We start from the raw sequence: 19567 nt of genomic DNA, 5'->3' as shown, positions 1-19567 counted from the left end.
AAGTTGCAATTAGAGAACAATAATGATAATAAAATTTAATAGTTTGTAAACGTATATTTTCCATGATGAAATTGTAAGCATTACCGAATACAATGAAAAATTACAGATCTTGACATACATATTAAAAATGTATGCCTTACCGCCCTTAGAAATCATATCATCCCTATTGGAAACCCAGCTACAAGGGACTGTAGAAACATAATTAGAATACTCACTGGTGTTTGGTGGTGGCACACGCCCACAGAATGGGGCTGACAGATCGCGTATACTGTGGAAAAGTCAAGAACAAAGCAACGTAATTTAACCTAACTTAAATTATTACATTTTCAATGAGCCATGAATAAAGAGGTTTCATGTACGTGCTACTCTCTTGATCATATATATTTGTTCTCTATAGTTTTTTGCTTCTTCTCAACACCTAAACTATTTCTAGAACAATTTCCGGTGTTGCGAGAATTTTATCCCCAACTTATCGCACTCTCAATTTGTCATGAAATAGGTAACGTTTATTGTTCGTCTCTGCTATTATTTTTTTCTCTCTACAATGTTTTGCCTTTACTCACTCCTGCTTTCGCTAATAACCTTACCCAACTATGCTTTTGACTTTCAAAGTTGCATTGGAAGCCCGTGTTACTCACCATTTTTGTGCCTCGCTGAGTTATCCAGTAGTAAATTTAAATAAAGACTAATTTTTTGCATTCCTTTGTTGTGTTTTAATTTTTTTATTGATTTTTCTCAGTTTTCCTTCATTTTACTTTTTAAATAACTAGTTTAATATTTCTTGTTGTTCTTGTTGTTTCTGTTGCTCTTGTTCTGATTTCGTATTTTAAATTTTTATACATATTCCTTTGTTGTTGTTGTGTTTTTTAATTTTATTTATTAAATATAATAACTAAATTTCATTACAATATATAATAATAGTAATAATGTTTTTGTTTTTATTTTTGTCTCATATTTTCAATATTCATGTGTTACTTAATTTTCGTTCATATTTGTAATATAATTATTAATTTAATTGTTTTTTATTTTTTATTTTTTAATTTTTGTTTAAAAAATTTATCAACTTTTCTTATAAGTGTATGTGTGTGTGTTGGTTGGTGTATATGTGTATTTTAGTAAGAGTAATAAACGAATTTGCGCCGACAGTGAGCGTTCATAAATAACACACACATACATGAACATTTACATGTACACTGCGCGCGGGAAGTAGTGGGCGCGCATGCGCTAGCTGCGCGTGTCGGCTTTAAAGTGTGTCTGTGTAAGTGTTGGCTTAAAACTAACTATTTTTTTAATTTTTAATTATTTTTTTTTTATTTTTGAAAATTGTTTTCCTTTCCCCGCAACTATGCCACTTACAGTTTATTAAATAAAAAAGTGCCATGTATGTATACTGTTTGCACATACTGTAAATGAAATAGTGCGCGTATTGTAGACATAAAGGTGGCTGCTAAAATGTGTAACTTAATATTTGCTTACAATTTGCTCGCTGGCTTTATCACAAAACAAAGATAATATTAAATAAATTTTTTAAAAAAATATTAACATTAAATAATTAACAAAAAATCTCATTTTCACTACGCTTAAGACTAAACTAAAGACGTTTGCGAAATCAATTGGTTTTTGTTTTGTATAGTAAATGTTTTGGGTAGGCAGGAAATTCGTTGATTTTATCACCTGAATTCAAAATTGTTGTTGTAACACTACACTGTCAAAAACAAATGCTTGAATATGAATACTTTGCGAAATTATTGTAATATATAATATAAACACTACTATAATATGAAAAAAAAACAAATGCTACAAAGAATACAAAAAAATTAGTTAAAATTAATAACAACTTTAATTGCGCGCTTAAAAGTATGCAATGAGAAATACTTGCACGTCGTACTTTGCTATTGGGAAGGATGTTTAATTAAGTATAAGTATTTAACTTTATTTTTAAATATTTCTCGCTTCTATTTGCTACATGCTTTCATCACAACGGTTTTGTTTTGTTTTTTGTTATTTGTATTTTCACCACTAACGGTTCCTTTTTATTAATATATTTAATGCATGAAAAAAGTTTCTCTCACTTATTGTATGTAGGTATGTAGGAAAAAATGGTATATACTATTAATACATATATGTATATCTACATATATAAATATATGCATGTGTATATAATAATTAAAAAATGAGTGTGGCTTAAAAATGTAAAAATGAGTAGGGGTGTTTAAAAAATCAAAGAATCAACTCTCTTACATTTACTACGTAGTTATGTATGTATATTTCTGCTGTCCCATGTACTTACTATCAATTAACAATTTAATTGATTAACTCACTATGTATGTATATTTGACTTAATATTTAATTACAATCCCGTTTTCACTATTTTTTTGTTTTTTCTTCTTATTTTATCTCATAATGTTTTAGGTTTTTATTTTCCTTTTGAAAAAAAGACTACTTTTAAAACTGTTTCGTGTTTTGTTGCTATACTTTCTAATGCAATTAATTTTCTCTTACATTTTCGTTTAATGCGCGCTACGCTCACGCTACGGCTGTGCGCATGCGCGCTCGCTCACTTAAATTTGCTCACATACGCTTACACTTTTATCGTTTGTTTACAACGAAACGTCACTTCCCTTCACTTAATCTTAAGTAATTTATGTAAATTTCTTGTTTCAATTAAACTACTAATTAATTGGTAAATTGTTTCCCATCTTAGTTTGATCGTAATAAAAAAAAAATTCAGCGTTTATTCACATACATACTCATAGCAACACATTTCAGTGTGCATATCTCGCTTGCCTGCGCTGAGCGCATAAGCGCATTGCATATTTTGCTTACTTCGCATGTGCAGCTCCTCTCACTTTCTCTTGCTTACTTGGCATATGTATGTCGCTAATGCGTTCGCACAATTTGCTTGGTATGCGCTTCTTTACTCTATGTTCTATACTTGTTAGTTGGTGCATTGCTTTTCCAAGCGCATAGCTCGCTTGCTGCGCTGAATTGAATTATGCGCACATATTTTGTTTTGCATACTGTCTACTTTCTTGCGCTCTTTGCTGTTATGCTCTTGTGATTAGCAAGTCTTCCCCAACAACTCTGGCTATCCCACTTTCAAACTATTACTAAAGTTACTAAAATTGAAATCATTTATGTTCGCGTTTGCTGCGCACCCTCTGCTTAATTTTTTCTCTCTTCGCTCTCTGCATAAACTATCGTTAATCACTACTAGTATTTAATTTAATAATATATTGTATTTTTTAATAAAACTTTAAGGCAAATAAAAGTTTCGTTTTAGTTTACATTGTTTGCGCGTCTCTACGTGCGCCGCTCGCGAACTGCGCTCACTGATCTCTCCGCTCTCTGTTCGTTTTTTCAACGCGCAATGTGTATTGATTTAAGATTTTCAATTTCTCTCTGTTATTACTGTTTTTTGGCGCGTCGTTTGAAAAATGAATGGCATAAATAGGAAAAAATAAAGATGCATCGAAAATAATGGTATTTTCTTAGTGTTCAATGACTATTGACTACTTTGTGTATTGTTTTTGCTATTTGTTATTGTTTACTTATTTGTATTTTGTTCGAAAAAGGAAGTGTTTATTGCATTCGTATTTCATTTTTCTTTTATTTTTTTATTTCATTTTGCTGTTTTTTTCTGAATACTAAAAGGAACTTATTGTAGACATTCTCGCAAATATTCTCTGCTTACCACACTTATTTACGTCTGCTTGCAAAAATCGTTTAAAAAATGTACCTACGGCGTCAATAAACTTTAATTTACAAACACATTTCGCGCAGTGTAGCACCTTAAGCACTGTTCATTCACTGCCATTATTCGTGTAACGGTTTACTCAAAATGTAAACCGCTACTACACTCGTTCTTGCATGCGCTCTTATTCGCTTATGCTCTCCTATCTTCGTGCGTGCTTTACAACTGTATATTCTTTGTTTTTTCACTTATATATTAACTTTAGAACATGTTTTTATATTTGTAGTATTTATTTTTAAATATATATATATTTTTTTGCTCTTATAATTTCGTTATTTTTTTACATAAAACATTTTCAAAATTGTTTAAGTTGTAGAATTATTTTATTTTATATGTATAATGTGTTTTCTTTTATGTACTGTTCACACTATTTATAATAATAATATTTTTAAAATTAATAGTAACTGTTAAAATGTGTGATTCTTGTTGTGTGGTTGCATATTTTTTATCATTTATATATTAATGTATATATTGTAATATTTTTCTTAAATTTGCTTAGTCTACCACACCGTTTCTTTGCCTTCATTTAACCCTTACTTGGTCCAACTAATTATTGTACGGTCTACTACCGCTAACTTGCTTAACTAACTGTTTTACAAATTTTAAACGTTTGTGGTTGATTTTCTCAGTGTATAACTCTAGTGTAGTTTTGAAAAAGATTTCTCTGCACCGCTAAGTGAAACGTTTAACAGTTTTTGTGATTAATTTATGTCTTGGCATATTTTTGCAATATGTTTTTTATTTATTTTATTTTTATTAAATTATATTTTGTAATATTTCGCTTTTATTTTCAAAAAATATTTTTGACGCATTAACTTTTCAATATTTCTTTAACACTACTTTTATATTATACCGTTCGTTCTCAATTTTTGAATTTTTTCATTTGAATTGTATTTTTATTTCTATTAACATTTATTTTATTTCCCGTTTGTTTTGTTTACGTTTTAAATTTTTGTTTTTTAATTTAATAAAATTACACTTTTTCATGAATTGGTTTGATTTTCCTTCACATGCATAAAAATTTAAGGTCTGTTTATAATGGACGGAAACTCATTTAGGCATTTTCTTAATTAACTTATTGTTGTAGTTGTTGTTGTTTCGTCTATACTTAGTTGTCTTGCTGTATAATTTTGCTTGCTGGGTTATGTTTTTTGTATAAATTGTAAGCATTCATTCTTTTCTTAGTTTTCTTCTGCTTAGGTTGTTTAAGAGTAGAGTGTAGAGTTGGATAGAGTGTAGTATAGGTTAGGTTGTAGAGTAGATATTAAAGTAGCGTGTGTGGTAAGAGTAAGGTAGGTCATCAAAAAATTTCAAGTTCTTAAAAATGTTGGCTTAATTTATGCATAAGTTGGCTGCTTTCAGTTATAAATGTGTAGTTTTGTTAGGTAAGTGATTTCAGAAAAGAGCTTTTGGGAGAGCTTTCATGTGCTTTAGAGTTACTTGTATGGTTTTATGGTAAGGACTGGTGTTGGATAATGTCTGCAGTATAGTAATGTTATATTTAAAATTTTTTTATAAAATTTTAAGTGCTATTAGTTAAATAATTTGTAATGAAAAAATATAGATGGTAGCAGGAATGAAATTTCGTATCAGAAAAATTGAAAATTCAGCAAGACAGAAGAGCGCGAAATATATGCAGAATTATTATTACCGAAACTTAAAGTTGTATGCCATGAAATTATTTTAAAAATATCGTGGAAGAGAGGAAATTTAATTACAGAAATATTGAAATGTAACTATAACAAAGTTTGCTCAAAAGTTTGCTGTAAATTTCAAGCTTTTATCGATTTTTTCAGCGCTTTTTGAAAAGTAGTTTAATCTAATTACAAACTAACAATAAAAGCATTTTAGCGATCATTGACTTAAACCAAATTTGTTGTGCACAGCAATTTAGGATTATAAGGTTCTACTTTTGAGTAAAAGAACATTATTAATACGTATAAATTTTGTATAATTAATTTTAATAGAATATTTTTTTTATTTGAAAATCTGTAGAGAGTGAGAGAAAAGGAGAGGAAAATAATTATAATTGTTTTTAATTAATTATAAGTAATGTACTTTTTTAATTGTTAATTGATTTAGAAAGATGTAAAAATGAGAAAAGGAGAGGGAAACAGAGGAGCGACTATGTATATGCTCCACAGCTGATTGTGTAGAAAAAAGTGTTTCATAAAGAAAATGATTAACTGCAAGAGTTTTTATATTTTCAGCTATTATTTCAAGTTTTTATAGTTTTGTTTAAGTAAAAAAAAGTGTGAGAATTCTAAATATTTTTTGGTTGTTCTGAAAGTCAGAATATTTACAAAGATATTAATAAAAATTAAAAAGATTAATAAAGATTAAACAAAAAATAATACAAAAATTATTAAAAAAAAATTTAATGAATACAATAGTTTTGTACCAGAAATCATAGAATTCACAAAAAAGTTAATAAAATTAATGAAAAATATTTAATTAAAAAAATTATATATTTTTTTTACCAGAAATTTCCGTTGATTATAACCAGCCCTTAAATAAGTACGATGAATATATATTTATACAATATATATATGTATGTATATGCTATAAATATGTATATGTAAGTAAATATATACCATTTCCAGTATCTATGCACATATCAATGTCGTTCTTCGCGTACGAGTTCGTCGTCAATATTTTTGAGTATTAAAAAAATGTTATATAATAGTTATTTGATTTATTTTCCATTTATTATTGATTACGCATGTTGTTTTTCACATACTTACACATGACAGTTAGTAATTGCATGTTCAATGAAAATTAATTTAAATTTAATTTTTAATTTTAATTTTGTATGTGTTTTACAGTTAAGTTTTCCCTTTTAGTACCAGTAACAAGTTTTTCTTTGCTTGTTTTTGCATATGTGTGTGTGTGGTTTGAATTTTTTTTTTTTGTTTTTAACACATGTTACAAACATTAATTTATTTTTGTTTTAAAAGATCACATTTCATTTTAAGTTGCCATTAATAAATATAATTTTTTTTTAATTTTTATTCAAATAATTTTTTATTTTTATTGCAATTTTTTCACAATTTGCAATAATTTTAGTTATTTTTGTTTGAAAATTATTCACTGCATATTTACATAAAAAAATTTAATTAATTAAGTGTGTGTTGGTGTCGATTTTTAAGGTAATATCGAAAGTAATTTATGTTAAAACTTCATAAATTACACAATACAATTATTTATTTATATTTTATTTATTTTTCTTATGTACACAACGTTTTTATATGTAAATATTGTTTTTTTTGTTTATTTAACTTTTAATGTTATTGCAATTAATATTAAGTGTGCCTCTTCAGTTATTGTGTTGATTAGTTCCTTTTTATTGTGTGAAAAATTGAAATTTAGTTGTTTTTGTCTGAAATATTTGAGATGTTTTGCAGTTTTTAAAAAAGTATACTTTTAAATAAATATCTGAAATAATTAACTGTTTTTGTTTTGAAAACATTCAATCTTACATATGTGAGTTTATGTTTTTAATTTTAGAGTCAATAACTTTTCAATAAAAAGGAAAAAATTATTCATAACAAAATTTCAACAAATCTGAAAAATTTGGCATTAGTTTTTATAATTTTTTTTTTAATTTTAATTTTTAAATTTATTACAAAAAGTGAAAAACTTTGTAGTATTTATGTAGTATTTTAATTAAATACTAAATAATAAATATTTAAAATTTATAGTTATTATAAATGAAATATTTAATAAAAAGTATTTAAATAAAATGAAAAAAAAAATTTAAAAACCTTTTTTTATTAAAATATATTTTTTTTATAAAACAATTTAACTATAATTGTTAAACTATATAAAATACTCATAATTGTATCTTTGAAAAAAAAAAAATTTAAACTTATAATTAAAATAAAATAATATTCCAATATCGGCATTAAAAAAAAAACTGTTATTTAACTCTACGCAGTATCCAAATAATAATTCTTTTATAAATAATTTCAGTTTTTCGTTGAAATGAAATATAAGAAAAATTAATTTTTAATTGGGCGCACACTTTCTAAAATTTATTCGCTGATTTGTCGCTTTTATTGTAATAAAAGAATAAAAAAAATTTCAAAACTTTTCTCAAACTAATTCCATGGGTTTGATTTTTATGCCACCAGTTAACGGCATTTCGCTAAATGTGTTATTGACTGCTACTTTAACAATTTTATTTTATTATAAAAAATATTTTATATATTTTGTTTTGAATTTTTTATGGTAATTGGATATATAATTAATTTATTTTAACTGCAATTGCTTTTCTTCATTGCCGTTATTAACGTCAAGTTGGTTCTACAAATTGTAAAAAAGAATTTAAATTTTTCTTAATTCCAATACACACTATATTGTTTTGCTCAGTGTAGCAGCAATTTTAAACGTTTAGTTTAATAAATGATACCGCTATTGTTGTAATTGTTGTTTTATGCTTTTGGTTTATTTTTTGTTTTGTCTAGTAATTAGTCGTTGTTGCAAAAATAGGACGTGACTGTACTGGTTTGCTTATCGCAAATGATTTCATTTTTAGCTTATTTTCTTTATGTAAATCATTTGCTATTAAAATTAATTTTTTGTTAGTTAACGGTTTTTGGTTCTTGGTTTTTGAATTTCAGTTTCTATTTAATTCGGTTTTTGTATTTTTAACGTTTTTCTTAAGCTATCGTCTTTTTGTCCAGAATTTTGTAGGTTTTCTTTAAGTGTAGTGTTTAAAATGTGATTTTGTTTTTGTTTCTATTGTTTAAGTTTTAGGTTATGTTCTTTCAAAACTTTTACTGTGAAAGAGTTCTGTTTTACTTATGTGTGTATGTATCGTATGTACAAACATATATAAATATTTTTTTAGTATTGTTATTGTGGTCGTGTTTTTATTTATTCTTATTTTTTTTATATTTCATTTGCTGAAAAAATGGAACACTAGAGTTAAAATTGCATAACTAAGTTCAGTAAAATTTTATTTAATGCTTTACCGTTGTTGAATACACATCAAAAAAACAGTTTCTTTATACACAGCCCGCCTCTCGCTTCAAATCGCGCTCTGAGCACTGCCACTGTACATCTGCCGATCTCCTCGCAGATGGGCATTTATGTAACTTTCGTTTTCGTAACTTTCGTAAACTACAACTACACTAATGTTACCGTTCAAAAATGTTAAATGTGTAATATCTAAACTATTGTAATGCTATGTTTTTCAAGTGTATTTTGTTTAGTGTTTGTAGAGTTGCTTAATGTAGTAAATTTACTTTTTCTTTAATTAAATTATTAAAGTGTTTATTTATTTATTAATTATTATTTTTTTAATGTTCAATCTTACCCCTACAACCTCATGTATATTAAAGTGTATATATAATATTATTTTTTATTTTACTTTTAATTTTTTCGTAGTTTTTTAAGTGTAGTTCCACTCAGAACTCATTCAAGTTCTACTGCACTTTATAAAATTACACGATTATTATTTTTATTATTTTAATATTTTATTATTACTTTTATTCACTGCTAAATGTTGTAGTTGTTAGTTTAAAACTATTTGCTATTTTTTGTTTTCAATATTTTTGTAAATAGTTCATCAACCTTTAATTGTTGCCTCATTTATTGTGATAAGTTGAAAGTTGTTCTAGTGTGTACATGTGTGTGTTGAGGTTAGGTGAATGAGGAAATCGAATACAGTTTCTGTTACGAAAATATAAAGGAACCAAAATTAATAAGAAAAAAAATTAAAAAATGAAGTAGTATAAATACTACAAAAGTAATACAAAAAATAAATAATATAAAAATAAATAAAAAAAAAAACATTAAAAAACGTAAAAAACGTAAATGATTACAAAAAAATAAATAAATTATAAAAAATAAATAAAATAATAACAAAATTTTTTTAGAATTAATTAATAAAAATGTTTACAAACATTTTTTTATAAAAAAAAATTCCAAACTTTTAGTTTTGTGATCTGTGGCCACTCCTTAAAGTGATTTATTTCACTCGCCGATAGTTTAATAAATCTCAGCAGTGTTATGCTCTTGAAGAGTTCGAGCTATCAGCTGTTTTGTTTGCGTCACATTAGCGTTGGTTTCCTAAAACTCAAAACTCTGAGGGCAATCACCTTTCTATAAAACTGTGTAACCTTAGACTACAACTCCGCATCAGTTTGTTCATAAATTCTTAAGGCTTTCAATGCCTGTTATTTATATATTCATACTTTATAATTTTCGAAGATTCTCATAGCAATAATTGTTTATGGAGTTGCCAGCCTATTTGCTTTCCTCATTTTAATAGAAAATAAATGTTCGTGGAGGAGAGTAAATTGATGGCATTTGAGTGAAACGGTTATCAAAAGCTTGCGATATTCTATAAAATTTACTCCAGCTAAGCACTTATAACTCGATAGTAGGTATTAACTTCAGTCTTTTTCTTATGTCGTTAATAACACGTGCGAAGTTCTACATAGTAGTGAGAGAGTAGACAGAAACTTTCTTTCGAGAGCTTTTTCTTAGGCTATTGTTATATATGTATCTACCTCATATTTCTTCTCTATTACTACTTTCTTCACTCCCCCGGAGCAGTCACCACAAGCTGAATTCACTCTATTTCTCCAGAAATTAATATTAAAATTTTTGCTCAACTTGATGCTTGGTCACTCACTAAATCCAAGTAGATTATTGTACAACTTATAACTGCCGGTATTGCTTCTATTTCTATTCTTTCTTTGAAAAAATAAAGATATTAACTCTCTGGAAAGCACTGCAACTTGAAGTTTTTTATTATCAACTTTTTTTGAGCGTAAAGTTTAACCCCACAATTACATTTATATGGAGCCAAATGACTCTAAACTGACTCTTTCGATTTTTATGCCACTTTTTTACGGTTTGAAACACTAAAGCGTTAACCCGCCAGTGATCACTAAAAAAATATACGAATAATTTAAAGTAACAACATTGTAAAGAAAATAACAGTAAACTATTGCTGGTAATGAGTATTTCGTGTATCTTATTTATGATCCGTTTTGTTTTAACTTGCAACACACAAAATTATATACTAGATTATATACATACGAGTATATACTACATAAATTACTTGGTGATGGGTAATAGACAATCGGTAATCGTTAATTGCTAATTGATACTTATAAGTCTATACAAACAAGTTACAATGAGAATATTTTTGAATTTTTTTTTTTTTCAAATAACAAAATAAAACAGTAAACATTACATATTTAACAAACTGAGTGCGTAAAAACTAATTAGAAATAAAGCAAAATTGAATTAACAAAAACACAGCCGCTCACTAACACCTGCATAGCGGCGCGGCTGACAACCAATTTTAGCTGTCTGTCAGACATGCATAAACATATTATAACTAGGTATGCGAATATGTGGTGCTTATTGCTAAAAATATTCGAGTGTGAATTGGAAATGTTGTTGACAACTTACGCCGCGCACAACGTCTGTGCTATACCGCGCCGTGCGCTTGCTCATGTAGTACCGCGCGCGCGTGGAGACAGGCGCAGCGCGTTGAGTGCAAAGTGTCGCGCGCGCTTAAACGCCGCCATTATTGCCCATGTAAATGAATTGCTGTTGTTGATGTTGCCACTGATATTGTAGTGCTACTGGTTGTTGCTGTTGCCGCTGCTGGTACGCGCAGTTGCTGCTACTGCCACATGGCGCATTTCATATGCAACCACCAAGCACCGGTGCGCTTACCGCCGCGCCAGTCGCCGTTGTTGTGGCCACCACGAGCGGCGTTGTTGTGGTTGCCACGCCACTCAAAACATGCGTATGCGGCGCGGTAGCGGCTGATGTCACCGCTGTCGCTAGCATATGTTGCGGCGCCGCGGCGGTGAGTATTTGTGGCGCGGTGGCATAATGAAATTGATGTTGTGCCGCCTGTGCCGCGGCTGCGGCATATTTCATTAAATGTTGTTGCGCCGCGGCGGCGCTATGCTGCTGATGATGCGCCGGATAAATATACGATGCTGCTGTGGCCAACGGTGATTGTGGTTGTTGTTGCTGTTGATGCGCTGCCAAAATTGGAATGCAATTTGAATTGTAATCGCTACTGAGCAACAATGTGGGCGCGCCTGTGGTCAATTCATAAGCGCCGCTGCTGGCATAGGCGGTGAGATGTGACGGCGCCGCCTTCAGATAGGCAGTAGCACGTGGTGGTGGTGGCTGTGCTGCTGGCATGGTGGCAATAGCAGTGGGCACGGTCACCGTGGAGGTGGTCGGCAGTGTTGCGGTCGCCGATGTGAACGCTGTCGGGGAGGTGGCAATGGAGCAGGATGACGATGACGATGCTGAGGATGGTGAGTAGGGCGAATGGCAGGTGAAGTGTGGTAGATGGAAAGTGGCTGGTTGTTGTTGGTAGATCGTATGCGTGACGTGCTTGTTATTGTTGTTGTTTGCGGAGCTGCTGCTGCTGCTGCTGTTACTCGGGCTGTAGTGTGTGGTCGTGTAATTGTTGTTGTGTAGATAATTGTAGTGTTGTTGTTGCTGGTGAAGATGATGTTGCTGCGGTTCGATTATTATCAAATTATTATTGTAGTTGGTGGCAATGCCAGTCGTTGCTGTCGCTGTCGCTGCTGCTGCTGACTTGGCATGCTGCTGATACTGTTCATGTGCTTGCTTTTGTTGTTGCTGTTGCTGCTGCTGTGAGATTGTATGCAATTGATTGTTCTGGTTGTGGTTGTTGTTGCTGTTGTTGTTACTGCTGCCATGGCTGCTTGCATTGCTGCTAATGCTGCTGCTGCTGTTGCTATGCATGCTGTTATTGTTATTATTGTTGTTATTGTTCGTATTAATGATGGCAGCCATAACATTCGCCGGCGGCAACACGATCGGTATATGATAATATTTACATTGCTTACGTCTGCATTGACCGTTGGCATGATCGCGACATACAGCCACACGTTGATCACATACTTCAACCTTGTCATCTAACGGTTCGACGAATAGTGGGTGAAACATAAATGAGAGAAATGCATAAAAAATAGATTAGCGAATTTTTATATTAATTCTTTTCTCGTTATTTTGTATCACAAATAATTTACAAATATAATATAAATATATATATTTATATAATATTTCTTTGCCTGTGTGAGTGTGCGTGTGCGTGTATGCGTGTAAGAGGAGAGAATAAAACATTAATAACTGTGTGTGTTTAGTGCTGGTAATTAATATATTAACATATATTTAATATAATTCAATTAGTCAGATCATCTTTAATCTTATAAATGTATGTATAATTAAATGAACTTAAAATTTGAATGCGAATTCGTTAATTCGTTTTATATAAATTTACATAAACGTATATATTATAGTTTACATATTATATAGCGTTATTAAAGACCAACGGTCCAAAAATTTTAGGTTCTGTTGAATTTTCGTTTGACACAGATCTCTGGAACTCTATATATTATAAGCTACTCTACTTTCTCTATCGCGCTAGAAGCTTTTTTAGACTATACATCAAATTTTTGAACCCTAAGCAAGATTCTTTAGATCTTTCAGAACGAAAATCGTAAATACTCAAGCTTCCCGCAATGTCGAAGCCTAGTTCGTTTTTTAAAATTGAGAGAGCGATGGATTAAATGATATTATATACGGATGGCTTCGAATTGCGTGATAATTTGAAGATAGTGCCGAAACTGGGGCATATACTATAAACAGCCTTCATTTAATTCAGAAAGAAAAGCACACAAGAACTGTTTACAGTATTTAGCAGTCTTCACCCGCTTTAAAATACGATGAAGCGTATGTGTGACAACTGACCTTCTGAGGTCAAAAATCTCTGAATCCCTAAACTGATTCGGTGGTAATCAAGTTCCCCAATTACTTCACCTGACTCCTTTATATTTATAAATGTGAGCGTAAAAATATTAACAAAAGTTTTTCTTTCCTACCAATAAAGTGGACTGCTAGAGAGCCATGATAACTTCAATTAAATTAGAGTTACACTTAATAACAACAAAAGATATAAGTAGAAGTATTTCTTAAAAATGTCTGATACAAACGGAAGTTGTAGAATACAGTAAATTTTTGTGCCAAACTAGTTTTCCCTATAGAACGCTTTGCATCAGTGATTTGTGGTTCAGTTTCAATTCGTATCAGCGATTCGTTGTCAACTTCCAAGCAGTATAGTAAATGTGCCAAAAGTCTTCTTTTAGTAAGACATGGAAGTATTGTTCGTAAGTAAGCAGTCAAGGCCCAGATCAGGTTGCTTTGGCTTACTGATTTTACTAGGTTCAATTCGGGTTTCATTTATGATTACAATACGCTTTAATATCTCAAGTACTACACTTGTCTTTACTAAATGGGTCTCTGTTAAAATTATATTAATATTATTAATTGTTTAGCCTGTCCAAAATAGTCTAATAATGATTTATGAAATGAAGGCTTATGTTATAGGTACTCAGAAAGTGACCAGAAAAAATGTGTTTGTTAAAGCGCGGTTATGATCAATTACATATATGCCCGCTCTGAGATTTTTTGATAAGTAAAAGATGTAATATTTTGTGAAACTTTTTTTTGTATGAGTTCTTACTTGAATCACCTTTCGATAGCATAAGCCGAAACATATGGTACATAAAAAGCTTCCGATAGATGACGCTTGAAAATTTCTTCAGTCTTTTTTACATACTTCCGGTCTTCTCGGAATAATGAAATAGGGTTATGAAACTGTTAAATTAATACAATATCTAACAATATCCTGAGATAGACTTTCATTGCGTCAAATTCACTGACATTCAATTCACAATCATTTCGTTAACAGGTGTTTCGTTCTAATCAGACAATTGTATGTCTAGCATGATATTGAAATGCCTACAAAATTAGATATCTTACGAAGGTTGTTCAGAAATGTTTCAGCTTATCACTTTTTCTTGGTGATATCTTTAATATTAATGTGCCCTTGTCCCTGTATGTAAATACGTTGTTGTTGCCAGCTGATAAGCGACAATAGCGGCGATGAATACAAAGTTAGTGGGTAGACGGGTACGTTAAGTTACTGAATTTTGAGTTAAAAGTAACTAAATAGGAAATATTATACGGTAAATCACAGAATTTTGAAACTGCCTGCAAAATTCCGTAATATTAGATTTCTTAAAACAAATATAATAATAATATTTGTTATAAATAATTTAATTTTAACATTTTTATAAATATTATTGTAATGGAAATGTTGATTTAGAATAGAAATTAAGAAGCCATTATAAGATACATATATTCATAGATTTTGGGAAAACCTTTGATTTTTTATATTTGTGTTACTTTTTTCATATTGTTGTGAATTTTTTATTATTTTTAAAAATTTTTTTTGTTTTTTTTCCTTAATATTTAATATTTTTAACTGAGCACATTAAAGCGCTCAGCAAAATTTTTTAATGCCAAATATTACAAAATGAAAACTAAATTAAATGAAAACGCTACTTTTTAATACCATATAAATACTATAAAAGCAGTAGCTATAATTCTCAGAAAGTACACTAAAGTTATATTAATATAAAGCAGCTGTAATTTAAAGCAAATTATATGTGGTTCGCACTGGGTAGGCGTGTCGTGTGCGCAGTTAGCTAAATATACGAACATACGCACATAAATGGTACGCAAAAAATTACTAAAAATATAACGGTAAATATAAACTAAATAAAAAATACTAAAACTAGCTAGGAACTAAAAAGAAAGTAGCAATAGCATGCACTTACCTTCAGTTAAATGAACGAATCTACAATTTAACCGACTGCACATAGATCTATTGAAATCTTGGCACACCGGGAGGGTGTCCAGTAACTATTACGATTTGTTGTTGTTGTTGTTATTACGATTATTGTTGTACGTTTGTGCAACAATAATTGGATTTTATGTGTAGTTGTAGTTGTTGTTGTTTATTGTATGGCAATGCGGATGCGTTTCAAATACGTTACGTAACGGTTTACGATTTCAATACGGATGCGGGCACAAAACAAGTTGTACGAAATTACATCAAATCAAATAACCAATCAGTCAAACAAATACGGTATATTTGGCAAAAGGAAAAAATGGAAAAGTAACGGAAATAATTTCGAGCAGCGCATAACAGCGAAAAATAATCCAATAATCCAATATTTTTTCGAAATAAAATTAAATCAAATATTTTTTGTTGGCACATTTTCGTCGTTTTGGTTTTTCGTTAGCAAAATTTTGCAATTTTTCGCATTTGTTTTTGCAAGTACAAATATATATTTTTATTTTTGGTCAGACAAAAAAATGAGAAGAGAAGAAAAAAAGAAAGAAAAAAGAGCAAAAATTAGTATCACATGTTTACTATGAGTCTATAATACATACATAATATAAAAATAATCAATAATAGCGTTATGTAAATACAAATACAAATACAATTTCTGTTTTTTTTTTATGTAAATATAAATGTTTATGTTTAATAATTTCAATATCAATTTTGTAGTTACGGCACAACGCTGGGCATTTACTATGGCAACAGCTTCTTTTGGCGCTTTTTGAGCGGCACTCTCGTACTAAAATTGCTATATTTCGGGTATGCCGTCGGCTGGTTTGCGCTGTTGCTTAATGTGTACTATAAGCTATATGTCATTTTGAAATAACTTTTCGCATTTGCATAAAGTTTTTTTTTGCACAAATGGTCTATGCAAATCTTTGCTAATTTTAATTGCTAGTTCTATATAAAAGTCTATCTATAAATATAAATATATATATGTATATTGAATAATGTCGCTCTGACAGCGCGCAATAAGTACTAAAAATAATTATGATAAAGCGTTAATTAATTTGGTTGTATGGAATTGAAGTTTGTGTTGCTGCGACGCGTAATTAGTAATGCATTGAAAAAGCGCATAATTTTTTTTTTTTTATTTCGTCAGTAATTATTCATAATATTTTGAAGTGTTAAGGGGAGTAATTAAAAATATTTACTAATAAATGATGAAATATTAAAGTCAAGTGAAAGTTTAAAAAAATTTAAGTTATTAGTTAATAGCTTGCGAGCTTTAGAGTAAATTTCTTGAAATAAAATCCGTAAAATATTAAAAAGTTCATGGAAAAATGTTTATAAGCTCTGTGTAGTAATATCTCGTTAAAATTTTAAATAGAGAGCTTTTTACGACCATAACTTCAAAGCTTTGTGCATTAGTTTACCAGAGATTCGTCAAAGACGTTCAATGGAGAGCTTTTTATGTGGATTACAGCAAAGCAAAAATTTCAAAATTATCACTTATTTAACTATTTTTGGAGGAATTTATATATCATTATTAAATATTTTTATATTTTCTTTGAAAGCTTTTCGAGGTTGGAGCTTTTGAATTTTTTAGGTCAATAAATATATAAGTAAGTTAATAGTTAAAATGATTTCTTGAAAGCAACTTTTAGGTTAGCTGGTTACATGGCATACATGTAATAAACAAATTATACTGGAGAGGTAGAACGCTTTGTTTGCTGGTTTTATGATCGTTATCTTTTAAAATAGTTATTTCATAAAAAATATTTTTAATATGAAAGCTCATGCATATGAAATGAGCTTTGCACTATTATATTATAAGTCAGTGTGTTAAATGCTATTTAAGGAAATATGCTCAGAAGTATAATATCGGCTAGTTAAAGCATATTTGAAGTTCAAAATAAATTATTTCTTTGAAGAGAGATTTTCGAAAAGTTTATTAAAGAGAACGGAACCGTTAAATGTTGTAAGCGTAAAAACTTTGAGTTTAGACTTGTACCGTTTTTAATATTGAAAATGCAAATTAAAAGCTCTGAGCTTTGCCGTCTTATAAGTCAGTGTCCTTAACTAATCTTCAAAAAATATGCACAAAAGCTTTAATATTGGATTTTTAAAATTATAACTGAAAAATATAGCAAATAAGCTTTCTAAAAAGCTTTTTAAGAGAACGGAACTTTTAGGTATCATAAGTGTAAAAGCTCTGAGGTTAAAACTCTCAGTTTAAGCCTTGTACATTTTGTAATAATGAATATTTAAACTCTTCAGCTGACGAAAAGCTCTGGAAATCATTTTTCGGGTTGCACTTAGCTTGATTTCACAATATCATTTTAATACATTTTTAATAAATAAATATTGTTCCTAACAAATATTTTAATTTTTAGTAATTTTGAAAAATATTTAGTTTATTTATCATTTTAAATTGAAAGCTCTCGGTATTTCTAAATACAGTGAAAAACTATAACAGTATTTTCCTTAAAGCAATCGTCTTGCAGCATAAAATCAGTCGAGCTTTCACAAGTGAAGTCAAAAATGAATTGCTTGAGAACATTAATTTGTTTATACCATTTTAAATAATTCAGAAGTTAAACCGAAATTAACTACGTGTGAGTTCAATTTCAGCTGTTTTCCTTTGAGATTAAAGCTCTGAAAATATGAAGCAATCAAAATAACATAAGCTCTGTCAGTGCTGATTAACAATCATTGAACAAATTTTCATATTTCTATACTACCAAAAAATATACGCTGTCTGGTTAGTACTTATAAAAACTAAAACTATGACATTTTCATGGTATAAATATTTTATTTGAGAGTAAAAAATTAACTAGATTTCTAAATAAGCTTACATAAGCGAACTTAAATGAAAGCTAAATAGCTAAGCTTTAGTAAGTTGCTTACTTTTCTTTCATATATAGTGAAACAGAAAATACATTGTTTTGTTATTATTTTATGAGGAATCCATTTTTCTGCAAACTTATAAACACACACAAAGCCTATGGTATACATTTAGGCGTTTAACCAGTGTAGAACAAGGCCAAAAGCACAACTAGATATATAAAAAAAAATTAAAAGATAAAGGAACAAAAAATGAGGCTTAGGATAACCATTCAAGTACCGTTAATAGATCAGTGTAAAATAAGACTAGAAAGCTGATTTTCATATTAAAAGTAGCACAAGTAGCTTAAAAGAAGAGTTTGGAAAACTCAAGTAGAAGAAGAGTATAGTGAAAGTATGGCGGTAAGCATGTAAATAAGGCAAGCTTTAAAGCTTGAAAGCACAAGCGTAAGCTGGAAGCTTTCACATGATTATAATTGCAAGTTCAGTTGTTGTAGTTGCAAGTAAAAAGCTATTCAACTCACTTTTTCAACTCACTTCTCTGTTTTGTGCGCATTTCGTACGCTTTTTGAACGTTTTTGCTTTTGATTTCGTTTGCTGTAGCTTTCGTCATTTTGCAGATGGCAATTCGATAGTAACTTAATTAAATGCTTTCTTTTGATTTTATTGTGATTGAAAGTGTTCGCAATTATTCAATTTGTTTAGCAGTGCTTTTGTTGTAAATTTTCACTAAGGAATGTTTTGAAGTCCTAACACTTTCGATTTTGCTTTGACCAAAATTGAATTTACTTCGATTTTGATAAACGAGTTTTGATTTTGTTTATCGATTGGTTTAATTTCAGTTTTTTAATTTGTTTTTTTTAGTGAGCTTATGAACTAATGAGCTGTCTTATGCAGTAACAGTTACATATCCTAATAGGCGGCACTAGAAATATACAAAAAAGAGAAAGAGAAAAAAGAAAGAAAATATATACAAGTTTTGACATTTGAGTAAAATTTACGAATATTACGTATACAAAATAACTGTAAAAATGTCGAACTTAGTTGTTTTTGTCTTAAAAAAAAAAAAAATTTAAGTAAAATATCGGTGATAGTGCGTGGTTTTTAATTTGAAAGTGAAGCTTTTTAACACGGCGCCTTAATTTTGGTGAATTTGGTTAGGACAGTATGAATAAATTTTTGGGAATTTTATTAACTGAAGGATAAGCTTTAGATATTTTAAGGTAAGTGTAATTGTATGTCCATAGTAATTTGTGTTT

General features: G+C 29.5%; 1 protein-coding gene across 2 annotated transcripts; it reads right to left on the bottom strand.

The window, feature by feature from the left end:
• Positions 1-7011: 7011 nt before the first annotated feature.
• Positions 7012-19180, bottom strand: LOC105228701 (probable serine/threonine-protein kinase DDB_G0277165). 2 transcript variants are annotated; one of them, XM_011208637.4, is made up of 3 exons: positions 18833-19180; positions 15454-15538; positions 7012-12687 (listed from the first exon to the last, which is right to left on the bottom strand). In XM_011208637.4, exons 2-3 carry the CDS (start codon positions 15494-15496, stop codon positions 11423-11425), a joined length of 1308 nt encoding a protein of 435 aa, XP_011206939.2. In that variant the 5' UTR covers positions 15497-15538; positions 18833-19180; the 3' UTR covers positions 7012-11422. The 2 variants fall into 2 exon arrangements, with proteins under 2 accessions (XP_011206939.2, XP_011206940.2); XM_011208638.4 differs by having other exon boundaries at positions 18846-19180.
• Positions 19181-19567: the final 387 nt, after the last annotated feature.

Source organism: Bactrocera dorsalis, chromosome 3, assembly GCF_023373825.1.
Source record: "Bactrocera dorsalis isolate Fly_Bdor chromosome 3, ASM2337382v1, whole genome shotgun sequence".
In the NCBI taxonomy this organism is placed as follows: domain Eukaryota; kingdom Metazoa; phylum Arthropoda; class Insecta; order Diptera; family Tephritidae; genus Bactrocera; species Bactrocera dorsalis.
The sequence above is the reverse complement of the archived record's forward strand: the minus strand, read 5'-3'. Positions and strand labels throughout refer to the sequence as shown.